This window comes from Podarcis cretensis (assembly GCF_951804945.1).
Source record: "Podarcis cretensis genome assembly, chromosome: 1".
Classification (NCBI taxonomy): domain Eukaryota; kingdom Metazoa; phylum Chordata; class Lepidosauria; order Squamata; family Lacertidae; genus Podarcis; species Podarcis cretensis.
The window spans coordinates 31,788,530-31,809,179 of NC_137170.1; the positions used below are offsets into that span (position 1 = coordinate 31,788,530).

The window sequence follows — 20,650 nt, forward strand, 5'->3', positions numbered from 1 at the left end:
ATCTTCCCTGCTTCCAACCAATGGAGTGGAGTTAAAAATTCTTTCTACCACTATCAAATCTTAATGTAACCTGCCTTTCACTGTCCTCTCTTTTGAATCTTTGCCCTTATCCCAACCCTTCTGTTTTCCCAGTGCTTCCGACAGAAATCAGTCAAATCTGTAATCCTTTTGCATTAGTCATTATAACTGCTGAGTCCATATTTCTTGAGAATTCTAGAAAAGAATAAAAAATCCAAGCCAGCTGTCCACAAACTCCACACACATGGCCTTGGACCAATTGAAAATTGCTGCAGGTCTTAATGATTTTTCTGTCTGTTGTTTAGCGATTGTAATATCCTGCGCTAAATGAATGTCACAGACCACTGGTTGTCTAAGTACCATTCTTTGGAAATGATGGTGGTAATGATGATGATAATATTCTTTTGTACCCTGCTCATCAGACTGGGTTGCCCCAACCATACTGGGCTGCTCTAAGTTTACTTTAGACTGTTTTTCCTATTCTCTCTTCTAAGAAGGAGGATGTGGACCACATTTGCTACCCTGAACACTTTGGGGGAAGGGTGAGATAAAAATGTAATAGATCTACAAGTTTACTTTTGAATTGTGAGCCCACCCATGAGGTGACATGAGGCAACTACCTTGGGTGGCAGAATCTACAGGGGCAGCAGATCCAGCCTCCGAGGAAAGCACTGCCCACCTCCACCACCACCACAGTGCCAGCAGCAGCTGCTGCACGCTCCTCAGAGTCTGGATCTACCACCTCCTCTGCAGCCCCACTGCCACATGAAGGTGAACCAATAGAACTGTGGCTGGCTCATCTCCCAAGGTCATTCATAGATTCCCCACTTGGAATCTCAACGGGGTACTATTTGCCCTGGCCAGTGCTCCATCTGAGCTCATGGCTTCCTGTTCCCTTGCATGTTGCTTTGGGTAAGCCCCCTGCTCCACCGCACTCCTGGGAAACAACTGTGCATTATTTGTTGAGGGCCGCCACTCTGACTGCCTGCAAGAGGAGTTCCCCTGTTTTGTATATCTGCAAGGTGACTACTTGGGCTTCACTGCACACTTTTGTAAAACACTAGAAAATAGAGACAAATTTTCTCAGTTGATGCAACATTTGACAGGAAAGTCCTCCAAGAGGGTTTTGCCATAGGAGGACCATATAGAGGAAGCCTGCTTGGCTCAGGGGGTACTGGTCTCTTCTATCTGCCTTAGGAATAGGCTCCAGACCTATTCAGCAAAAAACAGAATTTCTGTTTGAAGGTGGGGTTGGAGCACATTGCACCCACCTCTCCTTCCTGTGTGGCTGCTCTCTGGATTAGGGTGTGCTAGTCACAGCTTTTGCCAGCATCCTACATACTGCACATAATGTTTAGAGTTCTTGTTTCTCTCTTCTTGTACTCTTTAATTCTGCAGTGGAATTCTGCTGTTCTTCCTGCGATTCTTCAGTTTTGTCCTTACGAGTGGTGTCTTCAGAAGGATCTAATCGAGTTTTTTTAGAGTGGGTTGAGGAATTCGCTTTTGCTCTGCCAGTTAGTATAGAGAGCGGGAGAAATGCCTTGAAGACCCTGCATGCCTAGTCCAGTAGGAGGACTCATACAGTGGTACCTCAGGTTAAGAACTTAATTCGTTCCGGAGGTCTATTCTTAACCTGAAACTGTTCTTAACCTGAAGCACCACTTTAGTTAATGGGGCCTCCTGCTACCGCCGCACGATTTCTCATCCTGAAGCAAAGTTCTTAACCCGATGTACTATTTCTGGGTTAGCGGAGTCTGTAACCTGAAGCATCTGTAACCCGAGGTACCACTGTACTTCCACTTTTCTTTTCATTTAGTAGGACTACCTCACTCTTCCCCTGAATGCCACCAGAACTCTGGCATTGATTGAAACAACACAGCCACAGATGCAATAGCAGCTATGGGGAAACCCACAAGCAGGCTTTGAACACAAGAGCATTCTTTCCTCCTGTGGTGTCCAGAAGTATTACTGCCTCCAACTGCAGAGGCAGAGCACAGCCCTCTTCTCCATGAATTTGTCCAATCCTCTTCTAAAGCCATTCAGACTGGTGGCCATCACTGCCTCCTGTGGGAGCAAGTTCTATCGTTTAACGACGCGCCGCACGAAGAAGTATTTTTTTTAATCTGTCCTGAATCTTCAAGCATTCAGCTTCATTGGATGTCAGTGAGTTCTAGCATTATGAAAGTCTATTTGCTTTCTCAACGCCATGCACAATTTTACAAACTTCTATCATGTCACTTCTTAATTGCATTTTTCCTAAAAGTCTCTCAAGGTGGACATTGCTCCATCTAGTTCAGTACCATCTACACTGACTTGGAGTGAAAAGCACGTGCTCTGAAACTGAGTTACTGCTGTTCCCCTGCAACAGGAGCCATTCTGATGCAGAAATATCCTAAGTGCTCAAGAACCAGAAGCAATTCTGTTGGCTGCAGAACACAGAGGAACTTTCCTCTGCAAAGGGCTCTTGCAGAACTCAGCAACAAAAGCAAGCTTTTACAATATAACCCAGACTCTCCCACTGCCAGATAACCCACTGTTTTCCAATAGCCCTGTCTGAAGAATGCAAATCAACAATTCTCACTTACACTCTCCATGTCAGATTGCATGGATACTGCTTCCATTTGAGATTTATATCCTAGGCATTATACAGAACTCAAAATGGGGAAAAACTTCTCTTTGAGGGTCACTGATTTATGAGAAGAAATAAAGAGGGAATGGAAAAAAGAAAGAAGGGGGAAAGTAGAGGGAGGGACACACACACACTGAAGAAAGGATTGAACCAGGAGTTCCCAAGCTATGAGCCAGAAAAGCCAACCCCCATTCCTTCTTCTCAGCTGTTACACTAAAAATACATTAAATACATTCCTGGCATGATTTTTCTATGTGTATGACCGAAGTTATTTCCAAAATAAGTTATGGCACTGTGGACCAAAGGCTAAAGGACCCTGAAAATGGCAAACGTAAACCACCCTAGGAACAAACTAAAGAATGAGAAGAAAGTTAAGAATGAGGATAGCAGTAAGAAAAAGCACATCGAGCGTGATCAGAAGGGAAATAAAGAGAGAATTCCATGTAGTCATTGAATGGCTGTTGCGCTTTATATTCAAAAGCAGAAACTGAGCCAGGAAAGTGTGTGCTTTGGTGCATAGTCTTTTTCTTTTAGCAGGATGCTTCACCTAAAAATCTTTCATGATACAAACAACATTATCAAAAACACAGTTTGAGAAATGAGCTTATGTAGGACTCACAGTTTGAACAATTTAAATCAAGGATGGATAATTTTTATCAACCAAAGGGGCACGTTCCAGTCCAGCGGTATAGCATGGGAAGTGGGGTGTGACTGGGGAGGAAATATGCTCTGGAGGGAGTCCCAAGGGCCAAACAGGGAGTGCTGCAGGGAAGCATTTGATCCCCTGACCTGAGGTCCCCCATCTGTGATTTAGATAATTCAAAAGCAAGGAAATGCAACTTTGAACAATCTCTACACTTCAGTGGCCAACATGGCAGCCCTATTGTTACAATGGAATAGGAAGTAGTGAAAATAATTGGGATCTCTAAAAAACTGAAAGGGAACCTGCCTAAAAACAAAGAAAAAGATGAATTTATCAAACGTGACCCACCTAAAATCCAAGCACACTATTATTTTGTGAGAGGAAATTAATACTTGAACATTATTAATAACTTACGGAGCATTTATCTGCCAATTTCTATATAAATGATGTGTTTTACTCTCACAACCATCCTGGGACATCAATAATTAAGTTTTCAATTTTAGAATTTAAAGAACTGAGGTTAAAGAAAAAGCTACTCACCCAGGGCTATACAAGGCCATGGGCAAAGAGGGAATGAATTCTGGTCTTGTACATCGAAACCTATTACACATGTATTATAACGTCCTTTTTTATATTCTTTAATTCATGTTTTAAACTATTACTTAATGATTTGTGAAACTTGAATGGTACATATAACGAATTAATAGGTTATGGTGGCAGTGGCTATGTGGATTTTTGCTGCAGCCTGATGTCAGCATGTAGATTTATGGCAAACCCCGCTGGTTACTAAGGGCAAAGCCAGATCATTTATATTTTGTTGCTTTTCGACATTTAAATTATACTGATCTTATGTTTAACTAAATTAACCTACAGTGTGTGCTGTGAGAGCCTCTGCTGCTGAACAACCCCCTTTCTTCAATAATGGAAACTTCAGTGTTGCCTGAGCCTGCGGCATGGCAAAGATCTCTGTAACTACAACTCTGAACGGCTGTGCTTGGAGGGAAGGAGGAGGAGTGCGGGGGATGCAAGCAGAGGTTTAACAAAGAATCACTTTAACAGAAACTCCTGAGTAATGGCTTTGCCCCAAGCCAAGAACAACATCATCTCAATGTCAGCAATTAGAAGAGGGATCAGCCAGGCAGCACGGCCCCCTTCAACCCCCCTACAGACACAGCTTTGCTCACAGGGCTACCCTGAGCTGAGCACTGCCCACGTGGAGCCCTTTGGATAAAAGATTAAAAATGTGCCGACTATTTCTGCTCTGCTAGTACAGAGGGAAGTACAAATGGAGGGACAGTACACAGTGGGTCCTAACAACCAAGCCGGGGACTGCTGAACTACAAGGGATCTTTTCTATATGTTTGCTTTCCAGAATCCGTTGTGAAACTGTGCCATTAAGTTATTCTTCAGCTTATTTGTGTACCTAATGCTTATGGGTTTATGGGAGAGGGGATTAGAAAATATGCTTATAAAAGCAAGGCTAAGTAATAGCGTGTAAGATGTGCAGTTGAGTGAATGTTGTTTCAGAATAAGCAAATATGGGGAGAGATTATTAATTTGCTTCCATTCTGTGCCTTATCCACTTAAAATTATTAGTTCAAGTCTGAGAGAAGTCTGTGGGGCTATAACATAAACACAAAAAAACCTGGATTGTGATTCTTTAAAATTTTGGCTTCTGAGGATGAAGAAAAGACTAAAGGTTTGTAGGTGGCATTTCCTGTAAATGCTTGTGATCAGATGGTGTGGCTTTCTGCACAGGCCCATTCCTCTTTAAAGCTCTCCGTTGCCATTTACAATTTGTAGGGGTTGGAAGAAACAGGGAAGTAGCTATGCAAATCAAAATGCATTTACGTAAACCTGCATAATTTGTGCAATTGAACAAAATTGGGTATGGGTGCTTTATTTACAGCATTTAGCTTTATTTTGAACACTGATCTATTCGGAATGGGTTTGGAATCTAACAATGATACATCTTCCAAGACGGACTCACTCATCTTAAGTTACCTGGTGCCGGGCTCGGCTCTGGTCCAAAAGCTGCCGAGACTGAAGCTTCTGCTGTTGGAGCTGCTGCAGGGCAAAATGAAGCTGATAGCTGCCGGCACTTGGCGGGGCCCTGGGAAGCCCTGGTTGGCCTCCTATCAATTTACTGCGTATGCAGTTCTCTGTATCTCCTTCCCAGGCAAAGTTGTCAGTCTCCAGGGTCCTGCAGTGAGAAAGGATCCATTTTAAAAGTTTTACGTTTTAATCAGCCTGCATACAAAGAGAGAGAGCAGGCCTAAAGACCTCTCTTGTTGTTCAAGGAGCTATATGAGTTTTTGCCAGTGAATAGTCCTCCTACAAGAGGGGGCGGGGGAAGCACCTTCACCAAATGTTTCATGCTATTTTAGTGGTGCTAAAATGTACCAAATTTCAACCATTTGTTTATTGTGGACTACACCCTCACACAATGAATAGCCAAAGCTTGTACAGTGGTACATATGCTTCAGGTTACATACGCTTCAGGTTACAGACTCCGCTAACCCAGAAATAGTACCTCGGGTTAAGAACTTTGCTTCAGGATGAGAACAGAAATTGTGTTCCGGCGGCGCGGCAGCAGCAAGAGGATCCATTAGCTAAAGTGGTGCTTCAGGTTAAGAACAGTTTCAGGTTAAGAACGGACCTCCGGAACGAATTAAGTACTTAACCCGAGATACCACTGTATTTGCTGCTCTCCTCTTCCACCTGATGGAAAGGGTAGGCTTGATAATGCAAGATGTCATTTGAGATATGTGGGATATGTATAACTCATAATACTCTTTCGCAGGAGTCCTCCTCTTCCCCCACACCAAGCACACGAACTCTAGGATATTGTAATAATATCAATAACCAGAAATATATATATATATATACAGTGTCAACTGGGTCCCTACAAAGAATTCTCAGTAAGCACAGAAATAAAAATTACAACCTAGAAGGCCTTGTGCGCCTGTCTCTAGAAAGATGAGGCAAACTCAGCCAATCAATGTTTGCTCTCCTTCCTACCCCTCAATAACAGACATTTACCATAAGTAAAACATTCCTATTTTCTCTGAGAAAAGGGAGGATGGCATCCTTTGGGATATATCACAGGAGTAAAAACAAACTGGAAAAGGGGTGGGAAACCAGTGAGACACGTCTACTTGTGCCAGTGTGTAAGTTACCTGAATGAAGTTCATGGACCACTGGTATACCACAGTTTGGGAATTCTGGCTTTTATAATTAAACAACAACATACTGGAATTTGACTCAGCCATCCCTGTGACCAATGCCCCAGAAATACAATTTTGATAGAATTCTCTCTAATTTGTGGCTACTGTAAAATTTGAGCCTACAGTACACTGAATTAAAAAGAACTCTATACTTCCTCCAGAATCTCCACATGCAAATTTTGGTCCCATTATAAAATATACCTATGTATTACTGTGTTATGTTTATGTCAACATCTAATATACTGGGAAAACCATTTAACTTGCTGCTTATTGATCAATTTCTCACATTCTCACATTCTTTTTTCTGTTCCCTAATTTCCTAATTTTGCTCCAGTTTGTTCAAGAAGGTTCTTATTTTAATATACTGAAAGAATGGTGGTATGAAATTCTTGTATTGTTGATAAAAGACTCGCATGCGTGAATAACCGTGGAAGAGCACTTATTGTACAATACCAGCCATGTTCTGGGAAAGTGCTATATCCACTTTCTCCAAGCACAAAAGGAACAAATAGGATTTTAGAAAGTGATACAGAAGATACAAGACTGAAAGGGAATCATGGTGCTGACAGAGTAGATATGATTACAGAGCAACATGCAGTATTACTGTAATAATTTGCCCAGAACCTAGGAATCTTATAGAGATTAGAAATGGATATGTAGACTCTGGCACCAAGAAGAAGGGCACCAACAGTCCATTTTTAGCCCCCAAAACAGGTATACAAGAATCCAGATTGCACACACAAAAACCCAGTTACTCCGAAATTCCTAGATGCCTAATTCCATCATGTTTATGTGATTTTATACGAAGTGCTCTCACATAGCCAAATGAGATTGACCAGACCAATTACCGTATTTTTCACTCTATAAGACACACTTTTTCCCTTCTAAAAAGTAAGGGAAAATGTGTGTGCATCTTATGGAGCAAATGCAGGCTGCACGGCTAAGCCCAAAGCCAGAACAGCGAGACGGAGCGCTGTGCAGTGCTCTGTCTCACTGTTCTAGCTTGGGGATGGCTGCACAAAGCCTCCACAGGGCAGCAGGGTGCCTTCACCCCGCTGCCCTGTGAAGGCTTCAAAGGCTGTCCCTGAAGCCAGAACAGCAAGAGGCTATCCCAGAAGCCAGATCCCTCTTGCTGTTCTGACTTCTGGGGTTCAGAATTTTTTCCTTGTTTCCTCCCCCCCCCCCCCCCCGACTAGTTGCGTCTTATCGTCCGGTGCATCCTATAGAGCAAAAAATACGGTAAATACATGAGGATTTCCTGTGTATTAGGAGACAGAAAAATGCACAGGAAGCGGCCGAGGAAGCTTGGTAAAGGCAGGGCTACACATGGAACTGGCTCATGATGCTTGAAGTTGGTTTTGTCTTGTTCATCACACTAGTATAATAGCTGACCAAAAAGTAAGGTCTTCAAATAAGCAGACACCTTTTCAAAGGACAAAAGCATTGTTACAACCCTGCCATCAACAGAGGGAGCTCAGCTGTGAATTGCAATGTGATACATGCCAATAGAAGCCTGCCTGTTTGCTTTGAAGTTTGAGTTTGTGGGCCTGGCTGCAGTACTGCACTCTTCTAGGCCAGGCACACTTGTTTTGTGGAGAACAGGTGGTAGATTGACAGGGCCTGGAATATGAAGCCCCTAAAAAGCACATCACATGTCTCAATGGCTCCTGGAACTTGGTTTAACTAAAAAAAAAAAGAAAAAAAAGCCATGAAGCTCCTCCATGCTTAGTCTGTCAGCTCTACATGCTTCCTCACTGGTATGTTCTTTAGATTGTGTCTTTTGTGACAGAATCTTTTGTTTTCATCCACAGAAACATACATTTAGAACTATTACTACATTAAGGCTATGTGCAGCTTTCTCCCAATTGAAGTGCAGGTTTGAGGACCAGGACATCAAAATGCTTGTTTGCAAAGCTATTGTACTACCAACCTTACTGTATGCTTGTGAAACATGGACCACTTATAAATGCCATCTCCAACTCCTCGAAAGATTCCATCAATGGTATCTCTGAAAAATTCTACATATCACTTGGGAAGACAGGCGAAATAATGCCAGTGTACTAAAAGAAGCAAAGATCACCAGTGTCGAAGCAAAGATTCAACATAAAGTTTGTTGGACTGGTTATGTTGTTCGGATGCCTGATTATCGTCTTCCAAAGCAACTACTCTATTCCGAACCTAAATATGGAAAGTGTAATGCTGGTGGTCAACAAAAGATGTTTAAAGATGCTCTCAAGGCAAATCTTTAAAAATGTAGGATAAACAACAATTGGGAAACAATGGCCTGTGAGCGCTCCAATTGGAGAACAGCATTTACCAAAGGTGTCATGGGCTTTGAAGACGCTTGAACTCAGGATGAAAGAGAGAAACGTGCATATTTGGCAAACCCTCATAATGACCAACTCCCACCCGGAAACCTATGTCCCCACTGTGGAAGGACGTGTGGATCCAGAATTGGCTTCCACAGTCACTTACAGACTCACTGTTAAGACCATGTTCATGGAAGACAATCTTACTTGGCTGCGAGTGATCGCCAAAGAGAAGCAGCAGCACTGTTATACCTAGCCATTAACCTCTGAGGCTTGGATCATCAACTTGCTCTATACTAGTGACCTTGATTATCCTCTAAACCCCAAGTCATGGAATGCAAATTGAGGCTTTACAACACTGCTGGTGTGTACATATAGGCACATGCCAATCCCTTTCAGGCTTGTCTGGCAAAAAAAGCCTAGGGGCTGGAGGAGTCAAGATACCTAGCAACTTGGGGGTGGGGGCATTGGGCTTTTGTGGTGCTAACAGTGAACATTTGCTATTCTACTCTATTTTGAACCTAGCCAGATTCTGATGCCTCAGGTTTAACACAGCAGTATTTTCTCCCTTTAAGTCTAGTGACCTAGATTGATAGCCAAATCCCTACTGCATGTCCTGACTGGCTCTTTTCAGTCCCAACTTGCTATAGAAGACCTAGTCTACTCCCAAAGTCACTCCTGCTGCAGGCAATATATCCTGTTATCCAATTCATTCACCCTTATTTTTCACCTAAACTTCGTTGCACCTAAACTTCACTCCATAACCCCCAAGGCCCTTGTAGAGGTTTTCACAGAACCCCGCTTAAGTCTTGTCTACTTATGACTCTGTGTTATAACTTAAGAGTCAAAGTTACTCTTGGATATGCAAGCAAAAGCAACATCCAGCATGGCCAGAGACTCTGGCCTGCATCTCATGTGAATCACTATCCTGCATCTGTGAAAGTGCTGAAAACAAACATATAAGGCTGCATTGTTCTTATACGCACATAGCTATATGCCCACAAATTATTTGTAGCTTTCCTTAGTGGCCTAGAATGAATGCCCTAGATATTCTCACCAGAGCTGTGAGCTGTCCAGATACTACACTCCTACTATCTACAAATGGCAAAAAGCTACAATGCAGCTGGAAAGCAGAAAAAGAGGAACTTTTTCCTATGAAGAGTAAGCAACAGAAGCAGAGGGGCATTCTAAATCCTTTGAATATATGTAATTCAGAACCCTGACTTTCAGCACAAATTTATGTTTTCAGGACAATTATCAATATAGCTAAAATAGAATTTAAAAAGATTTAAAAGCCATGGTTCCATCTAGGCTGCAAGCCTGTAGTTAGAGTATTTCAAAAAGCTTTTTTAAAGTTGTTGAGGGGAGATCTAAACATGGTATCTGAGATGTGAAAAGAATACTACAACCTAAGCTTCTTAGTATCTTCCTTTGCTGTTGGAACAGCTCTCTTTTCTATTTGGTCTCAACCAAAACCGCCTCCGGTGGTTCTCAAAATTAGGGGATTTGGCCCTGAGAATGACATGTCTGACACCCCACCCAGGTCAACGTCATAATTCCTCAGCCAGTTGTTCCTTCTGGACAACCTGTTAACCACTAGGCTTCTGGCATCAAACTGAATGGCATCAAAGCAAGAATCTGCCAAGAATGCCACAGATAAGGCAATTTAAAAAGAAAAATCAAACCACCCATTTTTAAAGGGCTCATGCCTTGACAAGATTAGCCCATTATGTAGGGAGTCTTAGTAGCCTTCCTCACCAAAGAGCTTGCTTCCACTTTCTCCTGTTTGCTATCATCAGTTCATTTATTGAATGGGCCTGTTTGCCTATGATAAGAAGTCCAAATTCCCCATAGTGGTACTGCCCTATGTGTCAGGTGAGATAGCACTGACTTCCAATGGCCTGGCCTCTATAGCATTGGTGGTGCGGCTTGTGGCCTCCATGACTGTGTTTTGCCAAACGGTACATTTGCCACACTGCAGGAGCATTACTAAGGGCCTGGTTCTTCACATGCCACCAACTGTGGTGACCAGACCCAAAAACAATAGGAAAAGAGTGTTTCTCTATCTTCATGGGAAAAGTCTTCCTTCCCTTCCTAGGATGTGCCAGAGGAGAGAGGGAAGGAGAGGAAGAGGTGAAACAAAAAAACAATGTGAAGAGAAAGCTAGATCAGGTTAGGATCTTAAGAAGACAAAATAATCATGACCTACAGACTCATTATGCTAGTCTGGGGACTGATGTGTGGTTTCTCCTTTGGAAGGAAGGAAGTTATTTAACTGTGCTTATGGGCTGCGATAGGATATGCCATCCTGTTCAATACCCTCCAGACAGGGCTTTTTTTCTAGAAAAAGAGGGGGAGCATCACCTCCACTGTGCAGCCCCAAGCACCATGCAGGAACTTGGTTCCGGTGAATTCCGGCTTTAGAAAGTCCTGCCTCCAGGAGCTTCTGGACAATTTAGTACTGGACATGAATGGTCTCTATAAATTGAGTACGGAATCTCTGTGAAGGCAAAAAGGTCCAGAAACAGTCAGACTAACTGGCATACCAAATATCCGAAGATCTTGAACTTGAGAGCACATCATTCCAACTCCTGGATTGATGTCTTACTGAACCAGTCAGCCATCTAGTAGAACCCACCAGATTGACAGAAAGCACTAACAGAACCACACACCCCTTCTTCCTGAATGCTTGTAGGGCCACCAAGCAGCTCTAACCATTTTATGTTTGGGCAGAACTCCAACTGAGATCAAGTCTGTTGAGCCACATGATCCCTTAGGTGGGCTTCCCATTGGACCATTGTTACTATGGGCTCTCTAATTCTGACTCATTCTACATGACTGCTTATGTGAGTTCAACCACAAGTCCAGTGTTAGGTAGATATGGTCTGTGATCATCACCCTTCAGATGTGTGAGGGAAGCTATCTCATATTTATATTCTTATATGTTCTTATGTACACTGGGAGTGGTAAAAGAAGCTCTTGCAGAGATCTGGAGGAGAGACATGACCATCATGTCTAATATTTGAGCCAAGGTCATAATAGTAATGCTTTGCTGTCTTGTCATTGACAACTGAAAAATCTTGTGTTTTTGTTTATCAGCAAGGAACATTCTGTACTGTGCAATGTCCAGGATAAGCCCCAAGTGCTCCAGGCATTGCCTGGGAATCAGTGAGTTCTTTGTCCGGTTCACAACACAGTCAAGGGTCTAAGGCATGAAAGTACGGCCTGGGTGTTGGTCAAGCTCTTTTCCTTTAGCCAACTGGATATAGATGCCCTGCATCTATAGACATGTGCCCTGCATCCTAAAGTGTGCACCAGGACCTTGGGAAACAGCCATGGAGCCAAAGTTAGGCAAAAACATAATACAATGCAGTAAAAATGGCAAAAGTTATTCCAATCTCTGAAAGGAATGTGGAAATATGCCTTGTACAAATAAATGAATGCTACAAATTCCTGTTTATAGAAGCCAAAAAGGATTTCAGCATTTCCATCCTGAAGCACTGCTAGCCAAGTGACTAGTTCACTCACTTCAGGTCCAGGATGGCTTATTTCATTTTATTTAGAAGAAGAAGAAAGAAAAGAATATCCCTCTATTAAGTATACTCTGGAGCACTTGTTGGAATGAGGCACTGCTACAATGGCTTGAATTTCCAGGTGTTGAATCACAACCATGAAGAGTCAGTGCTTTGCCTGGTAATGCCTGTGCAAAGAAATACCACGGCTCCACTCCCCATGTTTGGGGAAGGGCGAAAGATGGAGTGGCAGTGACCTACAAGTTTCTTTCCCTCCCAAACCTGAAGGTCTTTCTTCTGTGGATTGTGGATACATGAGTAAAGGGAGAAAAAAGAGAGGAAATCACTGTAAGAAAAAGATGAACCCAACCAAGCTCATGGCGTGCAGAACCAAGATGAGCTATTGCCAACAGGCATGGCTGGTTCAGGGCACCCTTCCTCTTAGAGAAGTTGCTGACAGAAGCTTGGCCCTGCCTCATGATCCAAGGGGAGGGTGCCACCTGACAGGTTATCAGAATGCTGCCAGAGTTCAGGCAGGACATCCTCACAGCGCAGGCTACACTTTTGGAAATTTAGCCTGAAGCAATTGACCAAAGCCAAGCGTGGTGGTCTAGAGGAGGAATGTGGCCACGCATGATGTAGGTCTGCCAAAACATTAGCTGGCAAAGATGGACTGAAACAGTAGAAGAAGTGAAACACTGGAAGGGCTGTATAAGTAAAATCTAAAGACATTCAGATTAAACTATTTCTGGATTCAATTGACATTACCCACACTATCATGTTCAGAACAACTAGAATTTGCCAGTTATTAAATATCTAGCTTTTGGCAGAGTGGGCTTTCACTTAGCCCAAAGTAGCATCTGTGGACCTGTGCCAAGAGTACTGTAACACTGGCCTCTATGAGCTGGGAAATATTTGGCAGCTGAGTGTCTCATTTCCCCCCTCTCCTCCCTCTTTTCCTTTCATAGAAAATCAAGCTTTGAAAACAAATGGGAAAACATATGGGAACTAAGTCAAAAGGAAAGTGAGGGGTCATCTGGTTAAGAGGTTCAGTGCCTCCATCCCATCACAATACATCAGGTCAGAGGAGAAGAGGTAGTAATGGCAGCAATGCTTATCCCCTTTGTGTGATTTGGATTAGCTGAATCAGAGAGCACACAGCAGCCTCTCTTTCAATTAGCCAAAGCCAAATGGTTAGGTGCACTGAACAGGAAGCAGTCCTGGCTTCTGGATGCCTGCACATGCACCTGCACATGGGCCCAGCCTGCTGGAACATTTTAATGATAAAGAATACATGTGATGAGATTAGCATGAATGAGAGAACTGCTGCTATTCCATTATTTTGGGAAGAGGAAGAGGTGCCTCTGTAGATAATGCATGCCACAATTCCAAATTCAAAGTATTCCAACAAATGCAAAGCACAGGGAAAGCAGATTATCTGGAGAGCATGAGCACAATTCATCTATTGGTATATTACAAAAACTCAATCAAAACACATGAAAAACTGTTCCACAGATGGAAGAATTACTCTTACGGCTGCCATGTGTACTATATGCAATTTTACTTTAGCCAGAAAATGATTGAGTTAAATTTGAGACCACATTAAGTAGGCAAAGCAAAACCTAAGCGGCCCTCTGGTTGGGACACAGTAGAGCAGGGATATCCTATGTGGGCCTTTCAGATACTGTTGGACTAAAACTTCCATCATGCCTGACCATAGGCTGTCTGGGCTGATGGGAGCTGGAATCCCACAACATATAGAGGGCACTAGGTTGGAGAAAGCTAGTCCAATGCATCAATAACAGCTCTTTCTGGAGTGCTAGAGTGCTGAAAGAGGTGTTTATTCATCCAATTGTAGAAAAGAATAAATCTAAAGTACATTTCTAGTGATATATTGGCCCACAAACTTCACAATAACACTGTAGCACAGAAAGGAATTAATTATTGGATTCTCCAGTCACTGGTTAGTAATACTACTCAATTAAACAGCACAGGTAGGTAGTACCTACTTTCACACCACCAGAATTTTCACAGAAAGAAGTAACTGCATGCCTCAGATTTCCACAATGACAACTTACATCACTGCCTTTGTTACACAGTCCTGGCTTAAAACTGAAGATCCACAGTAACATACTTTGTTCTATAGAGAAAAGTGAAGATGAAAAGCATGAGGGAGATGGAAATTACAAAGCCCAATAGTGAAGAGACAGGAGTGTAAGTTGGTTTCACATAGCCCCCAAATACACCAAGGCCTAAGGCAGCCTTCTTCAACTTGGTGCTCCTCCAGATGTTTTGAACTACAACTCCTAGAATCCATGACTACTGGCCATGATGGCTGGAAGGGAAGCAAGTTGCAGCCTAAAATATCTAGAGGACACTAGATTGGAAAAGGCTGTCCCAAGACATCAGTCTTTCCCAGAAATAATCTCTGGCAGCCAGATCCTCTCTAACTTTCCAAGAAGCCATTCTCTGTCAGCTAAGGTTATTTCTCTTCTTTAAAGCAAGATTGATCCTCTAAACCTTCAAGGAATGTATCTGTGACATTCTTCATGTTTTAGAGAGACAAAAGTATCAGAACACTGCACTAACAAATCTGAACTGCAGAACGAGGGAAGCTTTTTTAAAAAATCCCGGTAAATATTAGTAAACACCTAGAAAAAGATTTCGAGTGAGTCACATGAGAAGCAGCAGAAGAGCAAGAGAGGGCTTGTGCCAAAAGAATTTTAAACGAAGTAGAACTAGGTTAAAGCCTTTTACCCCCTTGGCTAATTATTTTCCTCCCTTCCCCCATCTGCAAACATTGGCATGTGCAGCAAAGAATGCAGCATATGAAGGCTGGGTTCAGAAACACTGCACAGGGCTGAGGCAAAAATACCTGGCAGCTGCTAAAACGAAACTTCAAAGACTCGGCTCACTTTGAAAACACATCAGGCAGGAGCCACTCTTCCCCCACAGCTTCCCGAGGAGCCTGTGGGAAACTTAACCACTTCAGCATGTTTGGCAGCCTCCAAGCCCATCCAAGCAGGTGATAGCGAGAAACTGAACGGCAAGAGGAGCATCAGGCAACACTTTCCCTGCACTCCGGGTCTCACTTCCAACAGGAAACACCTAGTACAAGGGCCATGAAGGTACAGGTTTGCCACCAGTAGTAGATAAAACCCAGAAGTTAGTAAGTATGTCAACAAAGACACAGGTGCGAGTAGAGGAGACAAGACAGGATCGCTTAGTAATGCACCGATAGCTGACACTTCTATGCACATAGTAGCACATAGTTCCTGCTTTCATTATTCAGGGTTACACAGGCATCTTTTTCCACACACAACCTCTTACAGTTGTTCAGAACAGCAAAAATGAGTTGCAAGGACAACTCCGATCCTAACTTCTGCATAAATCAAGATATTGATTCAAATACTAGATCAGCTGAAAGAGTTTCACTCTCAGTCTCCATCTTTAAAATGGACAAAACATCTCAGATGCACATGCCTCCACACTTGGAGGCAATAATGCTTCTGAATACCAGAAGCCACACAAGGGGAGAATGCTCCTGTCCTGGGGTTCTGCTTGCTGGTTTCCCACTGACCACCGAGAACAGGATGCTGGACTAGACAGAATGGGCATTTAGCCTGATCCAGCAGGCTCTTCTTATGTTATTTTATAGGCAGAGAAGGTGATTTAACTCTTTACTTCATATCCCTCTCTGATGTTCTAATGGAAAACAAGGCAAAACAAAAGTGAACTAATGGCATAAGATTACAAGATCTCAACAGACTGAACAGAATTTGAGCTCCACTTCTAAGTACAGAGGCCTGCTGGCAAGAAAAAAGAATACTATGGTGATAAGGCTTCCTCGAGAGTTGGTGCTGAAAATAAAGGACTGTCAAGAAGACCGGCAGAGAGAGACTAAGAGAGAGCTAAATGCCTCAGGCGTTTGGGACACAGGCTAGAATAGCTGTACTGACATTGGTTTTAGAGACCACAACCGGGAAAGGGAGGGGGGGACTTGGGAATCCAAAGGGTGTTTAAATATAATTTGTTCAGATCTTATACATATGTTTATTCTGTGTAACCTTTATGGAAGGTGGGAAAATCGCGGAAGGGAGATTTGGGTCGACTTTAGGAATAAGGTTTAAAATTAATTCAAAAGTGGTTTTTCTTTCCAGATTAAATAGATACAAGATTTTAAATAAGTATTTGCTGAATGGACAAAAATGAAGTTATAATTCAGAAGGGGGAGGTGTGAGGAGGTCGGGGAAATAAGGTTTAAGAAAGAAAGGATTGAAATTATATTTGTTTGTTTGTTTGTGTATGTTTGTATGTGGGTTTGTGTTTATGTGTTTAAAACTTCAATAAATATTATATTTTTTTTTAAAAAAACAAGATCTCAACAGACTGAATATATGTGTCCAAGACCACAACTTCACTGTTCCTATATAACAGAGTGATATACAGTCATTCCTCATGTTACATTTGCTTCATGTTATGTTCTTTCAGGTTATGTCCCGCAGCGACCTGGAAGTACCAGAAAGGGTTACTTCCGGGTTTCGCCACTCGTGCATACGCACAAGTGCTAAATCGTGCATCGCGCCGTGCACCTGCACAGATACAGTGCTTCAGATTGTGCTCGTTTCATGTTGCAAATGGGCCTCCGGAACAGATCCCGTTCGCAACCAGAGGTACCACTGTATTGTCCCTGAATGGATGTACTGGAGAACAAATGAAGATGATGATGATGATGATGATGATAAAGCAACTCCAGGTGTTTTAAGCTTAACAGATTGGCTTCTGCCATGAAAATGCTTGGTGTCAAATTCTACACTTGTCTTTCTAGAAATCTGCTTGCCACATAGCTAGCAACAGAAATGGGGGAGATATTTCGGTTAGAAACCTAGTTTACTGCATTCAGTATAAAGTGCACCATACAGCTGTTTGCACCAAGATCAAATAAGATATACATTGGCCAGGTGCAAACATCAGAGCTTTGAGAACCAAGTACAGCAACTTAAGGCTGAGGTTATGAAATTAGAGTAGGGAGCATTATAGTGAAAGCAGCTGAGGGTATTCCCTAGAGAGCAGCATATAAATAACTAGAGCAAGCTCCAGCAGCTTTTGTTCAAGGAAGATAGTGAAGTTGGCATCAGTAAAGCCGAATCTGAGACCTTTTAAACACAAAAGGCTCCTACTGATTAAAGTACCTGAGGTCACATGACCCAGAAACAAAGGAGTTATTGTTAAAATGGGAATGATACACCTCTCTGAATGCAAGGTTGGCCTCTGCAATCTTTGGGTGAAGGGCGGTGTAGAAATTTATAGTGCCAATGTCACACAAACTGGCAATTTGTACTTGTGGCAGTTAATTCATATTACTAAGCACATATTCGATATAATTATATAGTATAAATATATAATATTGTATACATATTTATATAGCATATAATATAGTATATGACTAAAACAGAAGCAATATGAACAAGCTCTAAATTAATTCAGATGTTGAGGAGCAGCAAAATGTTGCAAGGTTCACTTTCTGCAAATAACTGCCTAACTCCCTCTTCTCTTTTCTTCAACCCTTCACATCAACAACTCAATCTGTCCTTTGGTTTGTGTGATGAAAGGTTTTTTTTAAAAAAGAAAACCTGAGAAATTTATATATTTATGAAATATTTTGTAACAGCAACACAACTGATGGCCGGAGGAGGCTCGCTTTAATAAAACGACGCCAAGAATCTAACAGTAGATAGAGTGGATTCAGTCGCTATAACATGCATTAATCTCCCTTCTCCCTTTTCTTGTGTGTATCAGGTTTGGGGAGCAAACTGATAGTTTCTTTTGGAAATCTGTGTGTTCTATGCTATAATTTGATACCTCATTCATATAACCATGGAAAGTGCCTCCCCCACTCCCACCGCGCACCCCCCCCTCTCTCTCTCTCTCACACACACACACACACACACTTTCCTTCAAGTATCTATTTGCAAACAGAGCAGCAGAAAAATGTATGGCAGTTGCTGCAGTATCAGCATAATCTGACAAACCAACAGCCCATTCCTAATCAAATTTATTCAGCAATGTTACAGGTATGCACACTATAGCCAGAACCAACTGATACAATTTAATTTCGTTTGGAGTGGAAGCTAATAGGGGTGGGAGATTCAGTTTTGAAGCAAAAGTGGAAACTAAAGGGGGGGGGGGTGGAACCATACACTCAAGCACTATGTCAACCACTGGCAATAAAAAGAACACTCTTTGTAAGCAACTCAATGACTGTATTCAATCACTGTTTGGTTTGGAGGGGCAGGAACAATCTCTGGACTCATGAGGTCTCTCCTGCCCTTAGCGCTTGGCTTAATGGAATACTCCCAGGCTTGATCAAGCCAGAGTTTGCACTCCTAGTTTGGAAATCATGCTCAAAATTTTGCTGTTGTGTCTGAACCAGCAAGCTGACTAGCCAAACCAGAAAGTATTCCATTAAGACATGCATGTGAGAAGAAGAGAAGGGAGCACAAGGTTCATTCCCAGTCCTCCAAACCATAGTCTGGGAGATAAAAAAATGTGATGACTAAATGAAGCAAACTAAAATCTTAGTGGAAAGTTTATGAGCAGCAAAAAGATCCAGCAAAGGTTAATACAGACGTTCTCATAAAAGACAACTAAATTTAATGTGACATAAACCTTTGTAGGAAGGAACCTTCATCAGATACAGATTGCACTGAGATGGAAAACAATTATGCATTCCCTAACTTGAAATATTGTCAACCAGAGAACCAAAAAGCTAACATAATAATATGAAAGAGTGACCAGTAGAGGGAAAGAAGGGAAGCCCAAATATCATATGGCCTCTGCTGAAAAATCAGCTGCCTTTGGCCTTCCTTCATTGCCACCTACTTGTAGTCATTCCATCAGACCACCTGAACTGTAAATTTAGGTGTTGGTGCTTGAAATTTCTTTTTTGCTCTTCCCATCCCAGCCCTTTTTTCCTTATGTGTTATGTCTTTAGATTGTAAGTCTGAGGACAAAGACTTTCTTACTAGTGATTCTTGTGAGCTGCCCTGGAGCCCTTTCAGCTAAAAAGTGGGCTAAACATGTTTTAAATGGCTAAAATCCTTTAAATGAATAAATAATAGTTAAGTTGTTGGCAATGGAGTAAAAAATAGTTAAAGCTATGACCCCCAAAATAAATAGAGGAAAATTTAGAGAGGTGAAGCTGAAGTAAACTAATTTTTGATAACTAGGATGAATTAGTGAAAGGGAAGATGTATGATTTTCACCCCTCCCATTTATCCTTCTTACAGCTGCGATCTGAACAAAGCTTGAAGCCAAGAAAAGCTAAGCATAAGGACAATGGGAATGAAAAGAATGCTACCTTGAAAGTAAGCTGAGGAGTGACGATCAGCTGTTAATTATCTGGGTGCCACATATTCCAAAAATACAGTACTGTAAATGTATATTACCCTCACTTGTGGCAATCAGAAAGAAACTGAGCAGGAAGAGAAGAGTCCCGTCTTCATAGCCAAGTCCCTTGCCCTGGGGCAGATCTCCATGCCAAGGTTTTTTCCAGCATCTTATCTCTAGAAGGTTCATAATGCTGCTCTGTGCAGGTGCAGAACTAATATGTACAGCAGCACAGAGACCTCAGAGAAGAAAGTTAACCAAGTGCCCAAGTAGATGTCACCCACCATAAATGAAAGCCATGGTGATAACATTCTGTCACCTCTCTTCCCACCCATCACTTGAGCTATTGTTGTTAACTCAGAATACATGGCCAAAAGTGGCTCTTGGAACTCACTGCACTCTACCTAACTCTCTGGCAACTAATATCCCTGATTACCTTGGAAAACTAACTGCTCATTAGTGCCTGGAAATCTGAGGTTGCAGGGTCAGGCCTCAAACCGCTGAGAGATATAAGCTTCCTGCTTTACCTCCCATTGAGGCCCCAGGCTGACAAAGCCAAGACTTGAGGCTGCAAAAGACAACTGGCCACAAAACTGTGCCATCCCGCAATAATGGGCTCAGAACTATTTCAGAAGAGGTGGAGGTACAACTGGAGCTGCCGACACAGGTTTCTCCAGTATGGTAAAGCCAATACACAGGCAGTGCAAGTTGTGCTGCTGTAGTTGCAAGTAGGTATTTGACCGCAGGAGTGGATAAGCCCCACTGAGTCAAAAGCCATGGATTGCTATCCATCCCTTAAGGCTACAGTCATGTGACTATGCCCTGTGGTGGCCCAGGAGCAACTTGCCTTAATGCTTCTTGACTCTGATGGACAATCCTTCTAGAGAAACAGTTCATAAAAAGCTGCCTTCGGTCGTCAGACC

General features: G+C 42.4%; 1 protein-coding gene across 4 annotated transcripts in view; it reads right to left on the bottom strand.

The window, feature by feature from the left end:
- TTLL5 (tubulin tyrosine ligase like 5) overlaps positions 1 to 20,650 on the bottom strand; it is a 113,193-nt gene that overhangs the window by 15,815 nt on the left and 76,728 nt on the right. For all 4 annotated transcript variants that reach the window (XM_079971848.1, XM_079971850.1, XM_079971849.1 and 1 more), the window contains exon 32: positions 5,295 to 5,493. In XM_079971848.1, the coding sequence (XP_079827974.1) occupies positions 5,295 to 5,493 (199 nt within the window). The remainder of the gene's footprint in view (positions 1 to 5,294; positions 5,494 to 20,650) is intronic.